Source organism: Monodon monoceros, unplaced genomic scaffold (assembly GCF_005190385.1).
Source record: "Monodon monoceros isolate NGI ecotype Baffin Bay Population unplaced genomic scaffold, NGI_Narwhal_1 Super_Scaffold_7, whole genome shotgun sequence".
NCBI lineage: Eukaryota > Metazoa > Chordata > Mammalia > Artiodactyla > Monodontidae > Monodon > Monodon monoceros.
The window spans coordinates 52,099,836-52,117,827 of record NW_021703784.1 but is presented as its reverse complement, the minus strand read 5'-3'; the positions used below and the strand labels follow the sequence as shown (position 1 = coordinate 52,117,827).

General features: G+C 48.6%; 1 protein-coding gene across 1 annotated transcript in view; it reads right to left on the bottom strand.

The window, feature by feature from the left end:
- The window catches only part of TENM4 (teneurin transmembrane protein 4), a 740,944-nt gene that overhangs the window by 90,513 nt on the left and 632,439 nt on the right, over positions 1-17,992 (bottom strand). Inside the window, exon 19 of the mRNA XM_029207627.1 lies at positions 8,341-8,557. Within this exon, the coding sequence (XP_029063460.1) occupies positions 8,341-8,557 (217 nt within the window). The remainder of the gene's footprint in view (positions 1-8,340; positions 8,558-17,992) is intronic.

Genomic DNA, 17,992 nt, shown 5'->3' with positions numbered 1-17,992 from the left:
AATCCTCAGACATCCCCACGAGGTACCAATTATTACCCTCATATGACAGATGAGGAAAGTGAGGAACAGAATGATTAAGGGACTTATCCCAGGTCACACAGCTGGCAAGGGGTAGGGCTCAAATTCAAGCCTCGCTACCTGCCTCTGAGGCCATGCTCTGGAGCACTAAGACCTGCTGCATGTTAGCTTTTTACTGTGTTGTACAGTATTAGAAAGAAAGTCAGGGCCAGCTGGGGTTGTAGAGTTGTAGCAGCACCATGTTTTACAGATTTCCAAGCTGAAGATGTGGAGTTGGGAACATAAAAGACCTAGCAGAGAAGAACAGAGGCTCGGCACATGGGCTCTAGGACCAATCAGCTTAGCTTCAAATGCTGGCTCTGCCACTTACAAGCCGTCTGTCCTGGGCCAGGTTACTCAACTTCTCTGTGCCTCAGTTTCCTATCTGTAAAAGAAGGGGCATGAATTCCCTATGTTATATGGTTTCAGGGGAGAGGTAAAGGTGTTACTAATTATGAAACTTACAAAGCATTTCAAATAATGCCTGACACATAGAACATCCTTGGTAAATATTCGGTGTTATTACTGAACGTGTGCTCTGCACCAGCCATTGGGCTTCCTGGGTATTTTATCTCATTTAATCTTCCAAATAACCTGCAGGGTGAGAATGAGTAACCCCTCATTCCAGATGAGGAAACTGAGCCTCGCTCACCCAAGGTCGCTTGCTCTCACTTGCCCAAGAACTTGAATGCAGGGCCTCTCCCTCTAAACCCCGAGTGGTTCCCGCTTCAGTGCTGCATCGTCGGCTAACGCTTCCTGCGATGCACAGCTAGGAAGAAGCTCAGGCTACAAAGCAAACAGATCGTAATTCGGTTTTGGAATCAATAAAGGGATGATCACGTGGCAGAGGAGGACTTGTTAGATGCTCATCAGGATGATGTGAGGAGTTGCTGCCCGCTTCCTGAATTAAATCACCTAGTTGCTTTATCATCATAAACATTCATTTCAATGCGGGGAGGGATTTTTTTTTTTTTTTAAACCAACATGAATAATATATAATGGCTGACATTTTGGAGGAAGCAGGTTCTTTACCTTCTTCCATCTTCCATCAGGGTAATTTATCATTGTCTTTCTTCCTGGCCCCCTTTTTTAAACTGATGGGGGTAGCCTGTCAGTTCAGCTTGTTCTGAAAACGCAGGAGTATAATTCAATAATAAATTCGCTCAGAGGCCAGCTGTCAGGAAGCTGGTGTTTATATGAACTCCATTAGATGACCTCTATTGCTCAGACTCTCGGAGGGCTATCTGAGGGCTGTCTTAAGGCCTGGGGCGGGCCGAGGGGGGTGGAGTGGCAGGCAAATGCATTTCTGGAACTGCTCTGTCACCGACACTTGCACATGGCTTTAGATCTGCAGTGGGCTGACGAAAAATTATATTGCATACGTGATCTTTCCCCCCTCTTTTCCATTATATTTTTCCTCTTGTAACCTCCTACTTCCAAAATTCTCGGAAACATTGTGGCTTTATAAAGGGTCTGAGAGAAATTCTAAAGGCTGACGTGGTATCAAGGTTATTTGAATTCTGTTAGTGGCAGTTTTAAGTCCTGACAGAGGTGACATGCCCTAATCTGGTCAGTGCACAGGCGAGGGGCAGATTTTTCTCAGTTTCTTCCCCAAACTACCTTTCTGGTCTCAGAGTCCCCTCTGTTCTTCTTTTTCCTCCATGGCCCCTCTGCACATCCTAGATTCCCTGAGACCCTCCTGGTTTCAAACATTAGAGCATGTCTCTTGACTTTTGATTTGGAAAATACTGTCACCATAATTATGCTCCGGCCACATTAAAATTCTCTTGGTTCTTTGATTATCATGGAAAGTCATGCTGGTTCCTCAGTCTAGAATGAATTTTTAAATCCTGTTCAACTGAAACCCACGGTAAGCAACATACCCTATTCAAGGGTACACACCACACACGCACGCGTCATGAAATATATATCCTTTTAGAGTGCTGCACTGATATTTTCTATTCCACTGTACACTATTCCATTTAAGTTTACTTCTTAAAAAAATAGTTTCGACCCACTACTGCATTGACTTCATGATGTGCTAACAGGTTGTTGTGACCTGAAATGGGATAAATAATGTTTCAGTGGCTAACCCTCCTCACTGAAATCTTTGTCTCAGGCCAAAGGCCATCTCCTGCCAGAAGTCTTATTTCATTAGTTCATTTGTTTGTTTGCTCATTCATTCTCAAAACCAAACATTCACTGCGGCCTGTTCTGAGCCAGGCCCTCTGCCGGGTGCTGGAGAAACAAAGATGGGCCAGGTGCAGCCCCCGTGCCGTGGAGCTCAGGGACCTGGATTTGCAGTGGGAGTGATGGCCCCGCCTTTGAGCTCTCAAAGCACTCTCTCTCTACTCTGTTCGAGCACTCAGCAGTAGCTGATTGGCTGGCTCACTGATTCATCCACCATTCACTGTGGTTTAGCCTGTGCCAATCCCTCTGCTAGGCACTAGGGATTGAATGACCAACGAGGCATGGGACGCACAAGGAGGCCGCAGTGTAATGGGGCCAGATGCACATCTTCTTGCAGGCCTAGTGCAGAGTAGGTGCTGATTACCAAATGGAGCGTGGCAGTTCTGTCCCTCTCTGCACTTGCCCATTCTCTCCTCTCCATAGGATCTGACCCTCTCTATACGATACGATACTCTGCCTCCTTTGAGACGAACACTCTGGTCCATCCCTCCTTTTTCTAAAGTCCCCCTGACTCCTGAAGTCTTTTCTTTTTGGGTTCAGTGTGCCCTGTGGCTGACTTTGGTAGCAACCTGCCCACATCCAACCACTTGCCTGAGTGAGCTGATAACCTATTAGGATTCGAGGAGCCCAGAGAGACTTGACAACATCACATCCCTCCTCTTACCAGTACAGTGTCCTCAGACATGTTCTGAACCGGTATAAAGTAACTTGGCGGTGGTTCTTCCTCTTCCTATAATCTGCTACCCTGTCTAGCAGTGGCAATCCACAAGTATTCACTGAACTGATCTGTCTGCCCTGTGTCCAGCTCTTTCGACCCAGTCAGTCCTTCCCAAGATAAGAGATACAACCAAAGTTGTGTAACAGGGAAACATCTGCCTCGAGTGGTCTTAGAGGAGGAACTGTCTCACACTGCCCTCACTTTCCCAGCTGTCTAATCCCAGGTTCCACAGTCTGGGTCCTGTTGTCTGTCCTCCTAGTATGGACAATCCAGCTGGGGATCCTTCTTCTTCCACCTGCAGACCTGAATGGTTCCTCCCCTCCCACACAAGTCTCCATAGAGGGCACCCTGCGTTGTATTCTCCCCATGAATCCAGGGGAGGGACAGGTGCCTTCCACTAGGCAGAATGGCTCCAGGCACTCAGGCCAGGGTGGAAAGATGGTATTCAAGCCACCTAATCTGGTGATGGTGGTTCCCCTGCCTGTTTTTTCCCTCCTACTTTAGACCTACTTGAGATCAGCTGAAGTCATTCATATCTCTGTCACTTGATGTGGAGCTGAGCACAGCAGTGGCAGAGGGTCAGACAGAGCTACTGCATTCATTAAACCTGTATTAAACACCTGCTCTGGGCCAGGCATTGTGCTGGGCTCTGGGGACACAGATGAACCAGACAGGGTCCCTGAGGGAGGTCTTCCTTACTCTAAGTCCATCTGGCGGTACTTCTACTTTAGTTCTGAGTCAAGCTCTGGGCTTTCCTCCAAGAAGTCCAGCCCAGCCCAGCCAAGAGCCCACTCTGCTTGGCTGGGGCCCTCACATCCTGGGGTTCCGTTGCCCATCCTTCCCTGAGGGCTACCCCTGCTCTAGCGTCTCTGACACCAGCTGAGGTGCTGCACAGAAGCATGAGGAAGCCCCCATATAACTGCTGGTGCCGTGCATGCCTCTGGAGAGCCTCTGCCTCCTCATCCCTGCCGTGGTCAGGCCTCTGTGGAAAAGCATACTGGGGAGAGCCCTGGGCGCTGAGGAGTGGCTGGCTTGCTTTCCCCACAGAAGGGTGCTCCGGTCAGTTCCAACTGGCACTGAATTCCTCTCCCTCTCATGGTCGGTGCCAGCATGCCTCATACTTGGGTCTCTCTGAGTCAGTCACACAGCTGGGAAACTGCAGAGTAAAGGAGCTGCACCCCTGGGGCTCCTTGCTGGGCTCAGAAACGCCGCTGGATCTCTGGGCGACAGCCTGCTTCTTGGAGGAGCCTGTTAAATGGACTCCCGTTCAGACTATACAAATTGTGGTGCAGCATACGGGGTGCAGGAAAATACGGGGTTTTCCTGTCCCACAGGCTTGTTATTGTTAAACACAGGCACAGAGTCAGGTCGGCCTGCCCATCAGGAAGCCCGCTCTCTGGAGAAGTGCCACTGGACTCCTCCCTAACAGGGATCCCGGCTGACAGCTGCCTCGCAGAATGCTGCCATTTCCCTTCCTCAAGTAAGGATTCAACAATCCAAACCTCGCTCCCCTCTAGGTGGCAGCTGGACTTTCCTGGAGGGCAGATTACTCTCAAGTTTCACTTCCAATCAAGGAATTAGAGCTGGAAGCTCCTTCTAACATCATCACCTCCACACTCATGGTCATCATCACCACCATCATCACATAATTAGCAAGCGTTTTTTGTGTGGCCAGTACTAGCCTGAGACTTCATGTACTTCTTGTTTTTTCATTTAATTCTCACGACAACCCTGCACAATAGACATTACCACCCTGCTCTTACAGGTGAGGAAATTGAGGCTCAGAGAAGTTAAGGAGTTTTCACATAGCTATAAAGTGGATGCAACACACTTCACATCCAGGTCTTGGCCATTTTCACCAGACCACGCTGCTGTCATAAACGCCACCGTTTACTTGCCACGAACGTACCAAGCCCCGTGCTAGGTGCTTTATCTCAGTGAGTCTTTTCAATGGCTTTCATGAAACGATTACTATTATTGCCAGTTTATCTTTGGAGGCAGGTACACAAAGGTTCCATCATTTCCCTGGGGCCACACTGAGCTAGTAGGAGGTAAAGCCAAGATTCACACTCCGGGCGCTTTCTATGATACCACATTCCTTCATATGAGAGGAAAGAAAGCAACAACCCAAACCTGGCAACTGATTTCACTTTATCCCAAAGACGCAAATAAGCCCTGTATTACGGGTTCAGAGCATGACGACAGAATCCAAGCAGGCAGTCTAACGAGAAAGGCATCTGCTGTCTTGTGTTTGTGGGTTTCCAGTCACTTGGGCTTGTTTTACTTAAAAATCTGTTTGGGGATACTTAGTAGTGAATGATAGCTGCTTCTTCTGAATCTAGATCAGTGAGGGGCAGGGGCGTAATGATTCAGGAGAGTAACAGGCAAAAGGAATTTTAACAGTAACGTTTGGAAGCTTCCGTTATCCATTCGTTTTAGAGCAAATACTCTATTCCGGGCCCTGCCCTAAGTAATACAGGTTTGGAGAGATGAATGGTCTCTACTTTCAAAGCATGTTATTTAACTGAAGGTGACAGATATATAAACAATCATCTGGGGGCTTCCCTGGTGGCGCAGTGGTTGAGAGTCCGCCTGCCGATGCAGGGGACACGGGTTCGTGCCCCGGCCCGGGAGGATCCCACGTGCCGCGGAGCGGCTGGGGCGTTTAGCCATGGCCGCTGAGCCTGCGCGTCCGGAGCCTGTGCTCCGCAACGGGAGAGGCCACGACAGTGAGAGGCCCGTGTAACGCAAAAAAAACCAAAAACAAACAAAAAAAAATAAAAACAATCATCTGGGAGCTGACTTCTACACCTGCTTCTTCTACTAATCTGTAATGTGATTTTAACAGATAGTTTAGCCTCTCTGGACTCTGACTCCTCAGTAGAAGACTGAGTAAGATAGATAATGCATCCATCCTGTGTCCCACTGTCCCTCCCCATCGCTCCCCTCTCTCCTTCTTTCCTTCCATCTCTTCAATGTTCAAGGTATATATCGATATATGCATATTTATCTTGAGCGACTACCAAATGCCAAAATGAGTGAGATGCAGTCCTGTCCTGGCAGACTCAGTTTAGAGGGTTAACAGACATTTACATATTCACTAAATCACGCCCTTGTCCAGAGCCACATATCCATCGGTGGCAGAGGCAGGATCCGAAACACAAGTTGGCTGGACTCCAAGGCCTATGCTCTTTTCTCTCTGCTGAGCGGTCCATTTCTCCCAGTACAGGTTTCTCAAGTTCCCCACTTGACAGGCTCCTTAAGGCATGTCAGACTGGGAGAAAGGATACTGAAATCCTTGGGCAGGTGCCGTGTGATTCCTGGCACGTAAGCAGCAGGCTTGGTGAGTGAACTGAGGACACTCAGGGATCATGGTCCCTGTTGGTACTTATTAGGATGGCATGGTAAGGGCACCCCAAAACGGAACAGCCACTGGCAGCCAACCCGCCATAGCCCTAATCAGATTCCATAACAGGTCCAGTAAAGAAAGGGTGAGCAAGTAATATTCCCCTTGGTAGGAGTAATATTTCTATCTCCAGTTGACTAAAAGAACTCACACCATGGGAAGGCCCACAAGCATACATATAAAATCACACAATTGAATGAAAGAGCAGAAGCTCCCTACCCAGAGACGAAAGCGGTATTTCTGGCCAAGATAAACGAATAGGTTTTTCCTCACTCTATTTCTGCTCCTGGCTCTGCCACTTGACTAGCCTGTGAATTGGGGAAGATCATGTAACCTCTGAGGTTCTCAGTATTCTCGGGGTAAGCTGAAGGGACTGTAAAGTACCTTCATCCCTAAAAAGGTTAAAGTTCAAATGCTTTGACACACTCTTGCCGGGCTCAGAGAACTCCCCCGACTTCACTTTTCCCCTCTTGTCATTGCTCCTTGTGAGGAAGGGCTGGGGCAGTGGAAAGCATGGGCCCTGGAGTCCCAGCTCCATCATGTCCCAGAAGCGAGCCTTCTCCTTGGTTTCCCAGTTACTCTCTGGGGATCATAATACTACCTTCTAGGGAGACTCCCCAGGAGTCCTTCTTAGGTCCCCACTCGGCCCCCTTACACATTTTCCTGGATCCAACTTCTGTGTGCTCATGGTTTCATCTACTGCTTGTTTCTTGATGGCTCACATATCAAAAACCCCAGACCTAACCTCTGTGTGAGCTTCAGATTTGCTTCTGAACTACAAATAGACATTTATTCTTGGGTGTTCTACCGAGGTGAGTCCGTTCCTTGCACTTGCCAAGCGTCTGAGTAAGAGACTCCTCTCTCCAGCATCCCTCAGACCCAGCAGACGATGAATCCCTGCTGATCTCCCTCTTTAAATAGAACTGGGGATGTCATTCATTCTTCCCTTCCCTCATCCCTACCACATCGTCCCCTTAGGGCAGGAACTCTCTTGGCAGAGAAGTCATGAACATAGAAGGCACACAGTCTGTGCTGAACTGAACTGGGCTGACTTTTAAAGAAAGCTCTGTGTGCATGAGGTATCACTACATTGGAAGACATTCAAAATAAATTATCATAAATCCCTCCTTCTTGGATACGTTTCCCAAGTTCACAGACCCTGATCTGGGGAGCAGAGGACAGACAGCTGCCTTTTGCTGGCTCCTGTACACTTTTATGCCCCTGGGTCTTTGCACAAGCAGTTCTCTCACCCTGGCACACTCTCTCTCCCTTGCTGAGCTGTTTCTCATCTTTAAGACTCAGTTCTTAAGTCTCGGCCTTCCCCCACCCAGGAGCACCTTCTCTATGCTTCCAGGGTACCCTGGGGGCATATTTCTGGTCTATCACAATGGAACTATTTTTTGTCCCCTTAGTGGGCTGTGAGTGACCAATGGGCAGGGACTGTGCTCCACTCATCTCTGTGCTTCCAGCACAGGACCTGGCACAGAGCAGACCTCAGTAAAAACCTGTCCAATAGACGACACCACTGAACGCTTGTGAAAGAATGCATGGGCGTATGGCCTGGGGTGCCAGCAGATGCACCCCACCCCAGCCTAACAAAATCTCCCGAACATCAGCTCTGAGGGATGATAGTATCAAAGCTTTCAGCCCATCTGGAGACCACAGAATCAGTAAGCGCTGACTGCAGAGTGGGTATTGATCCAAGATTCCCCTTGGACCTTTGATTTCCCACTCTCTCCATCTATCACCCAATGAGGACAAAAAAACTTCACTCATAAAAATTCCAAACGCCCTGGATAGCAGTTTTCTAAATGTGGGTACCTGAGGCTGCTTCCCTGCCTCCCCTGCCATTCCATCAGGAGCCTTCAACGCCCACCCTCCTGGCCTCCTCCCACTCCCATCCACCCACATGTGGCCCTGGAGGTGAGCCACTCCCCCCTCAGAGAACCACGGCCAGAGCTGGACTCACCCTCCGTCAAAGGGGTTCTCCCCGGGGATGATGTGTGTGCTGTCCCTGCCCACGAGGAACTTGATCCGGTCGTAGAAGGAGTGCAGGTTCTGCTGGGACACAGGGGCCTGTGTCTCCTGGATGATGTCCAGAGGGTCGGGGGAGCCCAGGCACAGCGGGCTGACGTGACAGAGGGGCTGGAGGCAGCAGTCGGGGTCCATGCAGTCCACCAAGCCATCTGCAGGGGTGACAGAGCATGACATTTATGTGGCTGTTCAATCAGCATCGTTTGTCCACAGAGCCTTCCTTCATTCACTTCTCTATTTTCCATTCATTGGAAAACTTTATTAAGTGCCTGACAGAAGCCAAGGGCTTCGCTGGGCACCAAGTAGATTCAGGTGTGAGATCGGGTGGCAGCCTACTAGCCTAGCAGGAGAGATAGACAAGTCAGTGGGCAGCGAGACGTGTTTTTCTGTTTTTTTTTTTTTTTTCAGAGAGGGAGAAGGAATTATATATATGAAGGCCCAGAGTTGAGAGAACAACACACTGAACATTTGAGTTGCTAAATTCAAATGCTGGGCTCAGAAGGTGAGGGGAACAGCACAAGATCAGGCTGTGAGGTTGGCAAGAGCAAACAGCTGGGCCTCCTGGACCAGGTTAGGGGTTTGCATTTCACTCTCTGGACAATGGGAGCTACTGAAAGGTGTTAAGCAAGAGGTGATTTTATCTGAAAGTCACTGCATTGCTGAAAGAGCCCCTGTATCGTGGAGAGGGGACTGAAGTGGGCCCAAGGCAGAAGCTGGGGGCTGCATGGAGGCAGTGTTGCTGAGATTACACAGGAGGAAAATAATGGTTCCTGAGACTAGAGCAGTGACAGTGGAGACCGAGAGAAGAGGACGGTTTGGAGAGACGCTCAAGAGGTGAGACCTGGCGACTGACGGGCTTCGGGGGTAAGCAAGAGGCAGTGCTGGTGGAGGTGGTGAAACCCCCAGCATCTCTCCCGGCCTCGATGCAAATGTGTGGACACCCAGCTCTGCCTTCTGGGTAAGAGGGGATGGTTTCAGATCACCCGCCAAGCTGCCATTAGCAGAGAATTCTCTCTACCACATGGGTGGATTTCTTTAGGGCTGAAAATTACATTACAGCTCCCAGCTTCCCAAAGTGCAAAAAAGAAATTCCACCAGGCCACAACTTTTTGGTCTCATTATCCCAAAGCGCTTTTACAGGCACCCAATAGAATAGCTTAAAATAGATGACAAACCCAGGGATTAGAGGATACTGCCCAAAGCGGGGGACAGGGAAAGCCAGTCTGTGTGCTCTGTAGGGAGAGAACAGTCGAAGCACATGTGTTCCTCTGTAGGCTGGAATTCTGCCTCTCCTGCTTACCAGCTGTGTGACTTTGGGCAAACTTCCTCACCACCCTGGGGGCATGGATCCCGCTCTGGTCATCTCTGTTGTATCCCCAGCACTTACTACAGGTGTTTAAAACATGACTGTTACATAAATAAATGAAAGAAAATTGAATGAATTGACAAATGAATCAAGGGGACGAAACCAAAGGACAGTCCATAAAAGGCAGAAGACCATTATCTTCATTCAATTCAATTAAACAGTGTGGTATGGTGGGAGGGTGGTGAGGCTCAGAGATTGTAGCTCAAGTCCCAGAACTGCGCCTAAGAATGACTCTGGGTGAGTTCCTGTGCTTCATGGCTCTGAGGCCCCGTCTCCTCAACACGGACATACTCCCTCACTTCTGTCTCCATGGGTTTACAACGCAGATGCTGCCCACCGGAATACTGCATATGCATGGGTTAGACTGGGTGCCCTACCCACACAGGCAGCGCTCTTAAGCCTCCTTTCTGGCCTTGGGATGTTGTGGCCTCAGGCAAGCTACCTGACCTCCCCGAAGCCCAGTTTTTTTCTAATAAATTAGGGCCCCAAATCCCTTGTCTTTCTCTCCCAACTTCTGCATGGTATCCAAGACCTTTTACGCTATGCCCTCCTTGAGGGCAGCACAGTGGTAAAGAGTATGGGCTCCAGAGCAGGACTGTCTGAGGCGAAATCCTGGCTCTGAAACTTACTACTGTGTGACCTTGGGCAGGTTACTTAAGCTCTCTGGCCTCAGTTTCCCACATCTCTTACAAGTGGATTCTTTTTTTAAAATTTTTTTGGCCACACTGCGGGGCATGTGTGATCTCAGTTTCCCAACCAGGGATCAAAACTGCGCCCCCTGCAGTGGAAGCGTGAAGTCTTAACCACTGGACTGCCAGGGAAGTTCCACAAGCGGATTCTAAGACTGTTACTTAAGTATTTTTTTACATAAGTGAAAAACATAGTGTATGTCCCCCAATCTAGCAGAGAACCTGACACGTAGTAAGTACTTAATAAAGGTAGTTCCCTTCCCGACCCTGACCCTAGAACACGGCTCGCCAAGGTGTAGGGCTGCATCCTGAGATGTGGAGGAAAGGGATTAGAGCTCCACTCCAGCTCTGTCCTGGGTCCTACCTTGTGGCTCCTGTCCCAGCTTCCACATATACCAGCTAACTGCCTCGCCAAGCACCTGTTTTCTCCCGCAGTCGGCGGGCTCCATCACACATTCTCGGGCTGCCCCTGTCAGACATTGCCTAAGCACATAATTACAGCCCAAGCTGAGGGTTATTTGCATTCTGCTATTGATGTTAGCATGACAGATTCAGCTGCTGCATCCATAACTCTGCAGAAATGCTCCATTATTCAATCCCGGCGGCGAGCAGGGACGCTGACCATTAAATCAGCTAGCACAATTGAAGGGCTGTGAAAAGTCATGGCTAATTTGAAATTTTATTAGCTCTTGCCTGCTCTTGTTTACCACCGAAGCGGTCCCTGGAAACCAGTCTTTTACCTCTTTATAAACACTCGGCTCTGTGGCACCTTGGAAGAACTGCTTCCTGTTCTCTGGTCCTGGTTGGAAGGATAGCCAGGAATGATTGCTAGTATTATTAATTTTTGTATGAAATGATGATGATGATAATCACAGCTGCCACCTACTGAGTGCCAGGCATTGTGCTAAATGCTTTACAAGGAATGTTTTCAAGGAAGGTGTCATTGGATCTTCCCAACCCTACGCAGCAGCCACTGTCGCCACCATCACTCCCGTTTCAGAGAGAACGAACCAGACGTTCCAAGTGGTAAAGTGACTTGGTCAAGGTCACACAGTCAGTGACGAAGGTGACTCAGAATTTGAACTCAGTTCTTTCTGAAAAAGAAAAGGTTCTCTGATCCTGAAGAGACTTTTAGGAACGATTTCTTGAGTGGGAAGCATGAATCTACGAGTGTAGCTGAAATGCTACCCTTCTGTGCTCTTTCAGTGGCCTGGGTGGCCTCCACCACTGCACTCATCTCCCCATATTGTAATGCTCACTTTCCCTGTCTCGCTCCCCACACAATGAGCTCTTGGAGAAGAGCTGCTGCCCGTCTACACCCCCCTATGTTGACGCTCCCCTATCATTCATTTGGCAAATATTTGCTGAGTCGTAAATGTGGGCTAAACCTCCACTAATAGAGACCATCATATTTAAATGAGATACATATTTTAAAAATGAGTAGGGCCCACAAAATTCTTATCAAAGTCTCAGTTTATGAGACCAGCTTCTGTGCAAACCCCTCTCTGTTATTTTCAAATGCAGCATTAGGGCAGCCTGCAGCAGGGTAACAGAGACTCTTCCACGGTTTCAGTTTCTTAGGCATAGATGACATGTTTTAGAAAAGTTGTAGGAAGAGGAAAAAGTATGTTCTGAGGACAGAAAAGTAAATTTGGGGGTAGATTAGAAATTAGATTAGAAATACATCAATATATGGTTTTCGAGATTCTCTGGGTTTGGCTAGTTTGGAGACATTTAGATTTTCCAAGCACTTCTTATCTCACTTAATTGTATATTACACACACACTGGTTGACTTACAAAATGTTCATGTTTCCTGTATTTACTATTCCCATTGGGAGACCCTTGTTATCACAGGAGCAAAAACAAAACCCAAAAACCAGTCAGGAAAATAGGGAGGATTTTTCCTTTATTTCCTTCGAAATTTCAATAAAATCCTCCTACACCCTAAACTCAAGCTTTTGGGAAATTACATTTCCCCCACCCCCACCCCAAAATTTCCTTTCTCCTTGAACTTCTGAAGGCCTCCTCTCTCTCCTCACACGGTGAAAGTGAAGAGGGGCAGATGAAAGTGTCAGGCTCCCGGAGGGCAGGAGGGGCAGCAATGCCACACCCGGCAGGCAGTGGCCTCTGGTGCCGCAGGGGGGTGGGAGAAGGAAACAGCCAGAAGAAAGGCAGAACAGAGATTAAAAAGAAAGACAAAGAAAAAGGAAGGAAGGGAAGAAGCAGAGAAAAAAAAAGAAAAAAGGGACCAGGTCTCTGGGGCACTAAATGAATATTGCAGAGCAGTTCTTGTGCTTGTGACCCTTGAACATGAAGCCCTCTGGTGCTGAGATGCCGCACGATGCGTGGAGCGCTGGCTTCTGCTAACATTTCCACATACGTCCTATGCTACCAACTTGAGAATGAGGGCCACACCATTTCCTGTTGCCTCCCTCCTCAGCACCCACCCTGCTGGTGCGTGTCAACTGACCTTGGAGAGGGGCAAGTGGAGAAAAAAAAAGCCAGGCTAGAAGCCTGAAGGCAGGGTTCCGTCCCTGAGTCTGTCACTCTCTAGCCGTGAGACCTTGGGCACATCCCTTCCTATGTCTGAGATGCAATGTATTCACGTCAAACCAGGATAATAAGCTCTGGCAACCTCTCAGGATTGCTGAAAGTTTCCTGGGTCGTGAAGAGTAAATCCGTAATTCAACGAAAGAAGTCTTGGAGTCCTTCACCCTCTGCAGACGGTCGCTATGGCACAGGAATGAATGAAGTCCTCTGCCATCAATTGCGGTGCTGACTAGTGGTGGCCTCCTATTCGTGTTGTGACCTTAACAGATGCCAGGGAGTGGTGGGACTTTGGGTAACCATCTCCCCTGGTGGCTGGCCTGCTGGAACTTTCACAGGAAGTGACAGGCGGGCACGAGAGTTCTATAGTAGGTGGTGACTCAGCTGGCCTTCTCATCTTTACAAAAGAAGACACTGGGGTCAGGTTAGGTGATTTACCCAACGTCATACTGCTAGTGAAGTAGCAGAGTTGGGACTCTGGTCTCTTCTCTTTCTTCCAAACCAGGCACTAGTCCACAGTCTGCATCTCTTTCCCTATTAGTGCTTTGGACATCCTGGATCCTCCAGCCCTGTCCCCCATCCACAGAAGGCAGAAAATGACTTATTTCTTATCCTAAATGCATAGCACATTGCCTTGTGCACAGTGAGCGTATTTGCTGAATGAATGAAAAAATGAATGAATTACGTGAGGATCCCAAATCGAACAGCTCCATCAGTTGGATGGGGCTCATCGAGGGCTGTGAGGCATGATGAAACCCCACCGCCACCACGGGAAGAGCTCGTTCCTCTCCTTAGAAACGAGGCACAGGGGACAGGTCTGCTCTGTTCCTTCAGTGTCTGTCACATGGCTGGCAGGCCCTGCGCTAGGCACTGGATAGACAAGAAGAAAATAGAGTCACGTCTCCAGAGGATTTGGTGTGGTGGGTCAGATAGAGATGACTGTGTGCTGGAAAAGAAGGAAGCAGAGGGGGCTGTGGAAGTCCAAAGGTGGGAACCCAACGTGGGCTGAGGGCTGGAATATTTCCTGGAAGATGGAATGTTTAAACTGAGACTAGAAGGAGGACAAGAATAAGCCAACAGGAGAGCAGAGCTGGGGGCAGGTTTGGGAAATTTGCGGACTAGCAAACTCTTTGCATCAGAGTTGTTTGCATGGTTCCTTAACCTGATGGTCCCATGGACAGTATCTAACAAGCCCATCCAGCTCTCGGCACGCTTAACTCCTCCACGGGCTCGACAGCCCATCAGCTGACCTCATCTCACAGTTGCCTGCAGTCTGGCCACAGAAGTGTTTGGCAGCCGGCTGTGAGCACAGCATCTGGGGAGGCCCCGGGGTGGGTGGGGTGGGTGGAATGTGCCTCCCTGTCTGTACACATCTGGGAGAAGTTTTTGTCATTTGCTAGAATAAATTCTGTGCCTTCTTTGAAAAGGCTTGCAAAATCTTTATCTCCTCCTCGGAACCCAGGATATTTAAAGGTCAATTTCGCTCTTGTCTCTTATCACAAGAAATGTGGTTTAGAGATAGTCTGAAGCGCGGCCAAATTCTTTGGCTTTATGTGAACTCTCCATGCCAACAATGGGAGATGGGGAGGAGAAGGGAGGACAGAGAGCTCTGTTCTTGGTTTTACTGAAATTTCTCCTTCCAGGTTGCATCTATCAGTTATCTGAATTGCAATCCATGATTGTTTTTTTTATGGGACCAACAGTGCCTAAAGAGATTAACACACCTTGAAGCTGCTTAAAGATCCTTTATCAAAAGGGGTCTGGTTGCTTAAATTCCAGGGGGCTTTTTCTCTTGGCTTCTTCTTTTTAAACACAGGTTCCGTCCTCATCCTAGCTTTCCCACTGATCCAGTGGATGACTTTGGGAAAATCACGTCAGCTCAGTGACCCTCGGTTTCCCTGCCTGTGAACATCTGCCCTGCCAGTGTGTTGTGAGGGGCTGGAGGTTATGGACACAGAGTGTCCAGTGCAGGGCCTGCCCCTTAGAGATGCTTTCTAAACGGTGGCTGTTGTCTTCCTTTATGTACATTTGAATTTTTTTCCTTCTAGCAATAAGCGTGCAATAGTTTGGAATACAAAATTTAACTAAGACATGAAAGAGGTCAAAATACATTATATGGAGAAACAGTATAATCGTAAGTACAAAAAGTAGAGGATAAAATTATATAGAGAACATAATTCCAAGTTTTAAAAATAATCATTTGTATATGAGTATATATTTATTTTATAATAAACATCATGTTTCTGTGATTACAGGTGGAAAGGAGCGGGAGAAAGAGAACTGACATGTGCAGGTGATGAACTGAGGCTTAAGAGAAATTGAATAACTCGCTGAAGGTCATGCAGCCAGCAAATGGGGGAGCAAGGATTTGAATCCAGACAATCTCGGTACAGACCCTGTACTTTTAATCACTGCGGTATGTTGCTTCTCAGGTGCTTTAGATACATCACCTGTAATCCTCATAGCAACCCTGCAAGGTAGGCCTTACTATTCTTATTTTACAGTCACACAGCATCTTCGGGCCACAGTTTCTCCATCTCTGAAATGGGCATGAATGCCCCCATCAGTGGGTCAGTGTGCAACGCATGAGAAGGTGCACGTGACAGTACTTCACAGAGGGCTTCCTAAAGGGCACTACGTGCAAAGGGAACAGCTTCTTCGTCAAATGGGCCACACAGAGGAATTCGCATTTTGTGGTGAGGCCGGGCCTCTGCTGCCTGGTTGCTCCCCCCTTAGCAACCAGGGCTCGGGGTGAATCTGGAGGCAGGCTAGGTTGACTGGGCAGCCCTGACAGAGGATTAGGAGACTGGGAGTAACTAAGTCGTATCCAGGATCTATTCCCCGCTTTAAAAATGTAGACAACGACCACAAGTGAAAACAGAAACAAACCAATGAAGCTAAACCCAACTCAGGCATATTGTGTAACGTTTTTTTTTTTTGGTCTCAGTTTAAAAACACTGCAACAACATGCTTAACGAAGCTTGAAGTTCCAGTTTAATTTGTAAAGGATTGCTTTCAGCCTAGCAAATTGGCAAAGAAGAGAAACCAGAAGTTCTCAGATAACTTGAAGAGCCACGGTCAGGGTTACGACAGAGCCGTGAGTCCGAAGTCTGGGCACGCTGAAAAGCTCTCATGTGGCCAGACCTCACAGACTATGCAGTTTCTGTCACTTGCCAGCTGTGTGACCTGGGCAAAATACTTCCCCTTACTAAGTCCTAGCTTCCGCACCATAAGAAAAGAGTAAGAAGGGGATGAGAATACCACACACCTCCCAGTGTTGCTGGATGGGTACACAACTGCTTTGCAAACGGTAAAATGACGTATGGGTTATCACTGTCATCCTCTGGTCTGCTCCGTGGTACCGCTGTAGCCTAGTTAAATTCGAGTAAGTACTCACACTACATGTCTAGGAGGAGGATAAAGCACCAGGAGGAGGTGGTCCCTAAGACCACACAGAATATGGCCCAAGACTCTTGGGTCCTAGTCCAGCTGTGTTAATGACTTTCTGTGTGACTTCCATGTATATGATGTCACATCCCCTCTCTGGGCCCCAGTTTCCCGGTCTGTAATGTGCAGGGGAGTAAAGGAGGGAGCTGTAGTCTGTGTTCTCTGTCTCCTCCAGGCCTGTTACTCACATTAACCTCTGCTAATCCCTTCTCCAAGCCCCTGAGTCACATCAGCCAAAAACCATCTCTCAGCGGGACACTAACATTTTTTTCCCCTCCACCCTGACTTATTTACGTGGGACTATGCTGTGTCCCACATCATGGCTGAAATAAAGGCATCTGTTTCATTCTATCTCCATTAGATTTGGTTGTTTGGATGACAATTTCTTCCAAATAACTGTGAGCTTCCTGAGGGAGACAGACAGGGTCACGTTCATCGGTCTCGATGTCCTCTTAGAAAGGAGTGTGGTACCCGGTAGACAGCAGGAGCCTAGCAAATGTGTGCTTGCCTGAACTGCAAACAGCCAAGCGCTGAATCTGGCTCACCCCTGTGCTGCTGTGCACAGCCTGCCCCGCTTCTCCCTCCACTAAAACTGTCCCTGTTTGGCCAAGACCCAGAGGGGCCAGTGAGGACAGTCTTGCCCCCTCCAGCACTTGGGGAGAGTCTAACCCTTACGGTTGTTTCATCTGTGCCACCCTGCAAAGTGGGGACCCTCTGCCCCTTCCTCTTGGCTCCCCCAATGGGTAGAGAGCCCACCAAACTGAGAGGGTCCTGAGGTGAGACATTCCCTCATTTCTCAGCTGAGAACCAAAGGCCAAGCTCCCTCAACAGTCCGGTCTCCCCAGCTAGCTGTCTTCCCCACCATGATGATCCATGGGATGTCTTCCTGGCTGGACTGGAAGCCCCATGGAACAGGAGCTACATCACAGTACCCAGGAGGGTACCCAGGCATTTGATAATATCAGCTGAATGAGTGGATGCTCCTTTATCACAGCAATTATCCCACTACATTGCAACCGGTGCTGTTTCTCTCTCCAGGCTGCGAACTTCACAAAGGCAGGGACTGTGTCTTATTTGTCTCTGAAGCCCCAAGACCCAGGATAGGGCCCAATGCAGAGGAGACATTCAGCTAATGTTTGCTGAGTGAGTGAATGAACTCAAGTTACAGTAGTACTATTGTATGGCATTCGTAAAAACTATGTAAAAGCTCATTCCAGCCCATAACATGCTCCATAAACGGAAGAGGTATATTCTCCTACACTTGGGGATTTTCTGATCGTTCTTTTCCACTTCGCGCTGGTTCATCCCCATGGTGGCTGGAGAAGGCTCTGTTCCCCTGGGGTCGGGATCAGCCCTGTTTCCTATGATGAGAAGCTCTTTCTCCCACCAAAGCTGTGGGGCTTTTGGCTCCTGTGTGCCCACGCTCCCTGTCAGCACTGGGGAGTCCCAGCGCTGGGAGGGCTGCCTCTGAAGGATGGTGAACAGAGGGTACACTGGCATTGTGTTTCATGTGAGGGGGTAAATGAACCCTGTTTTA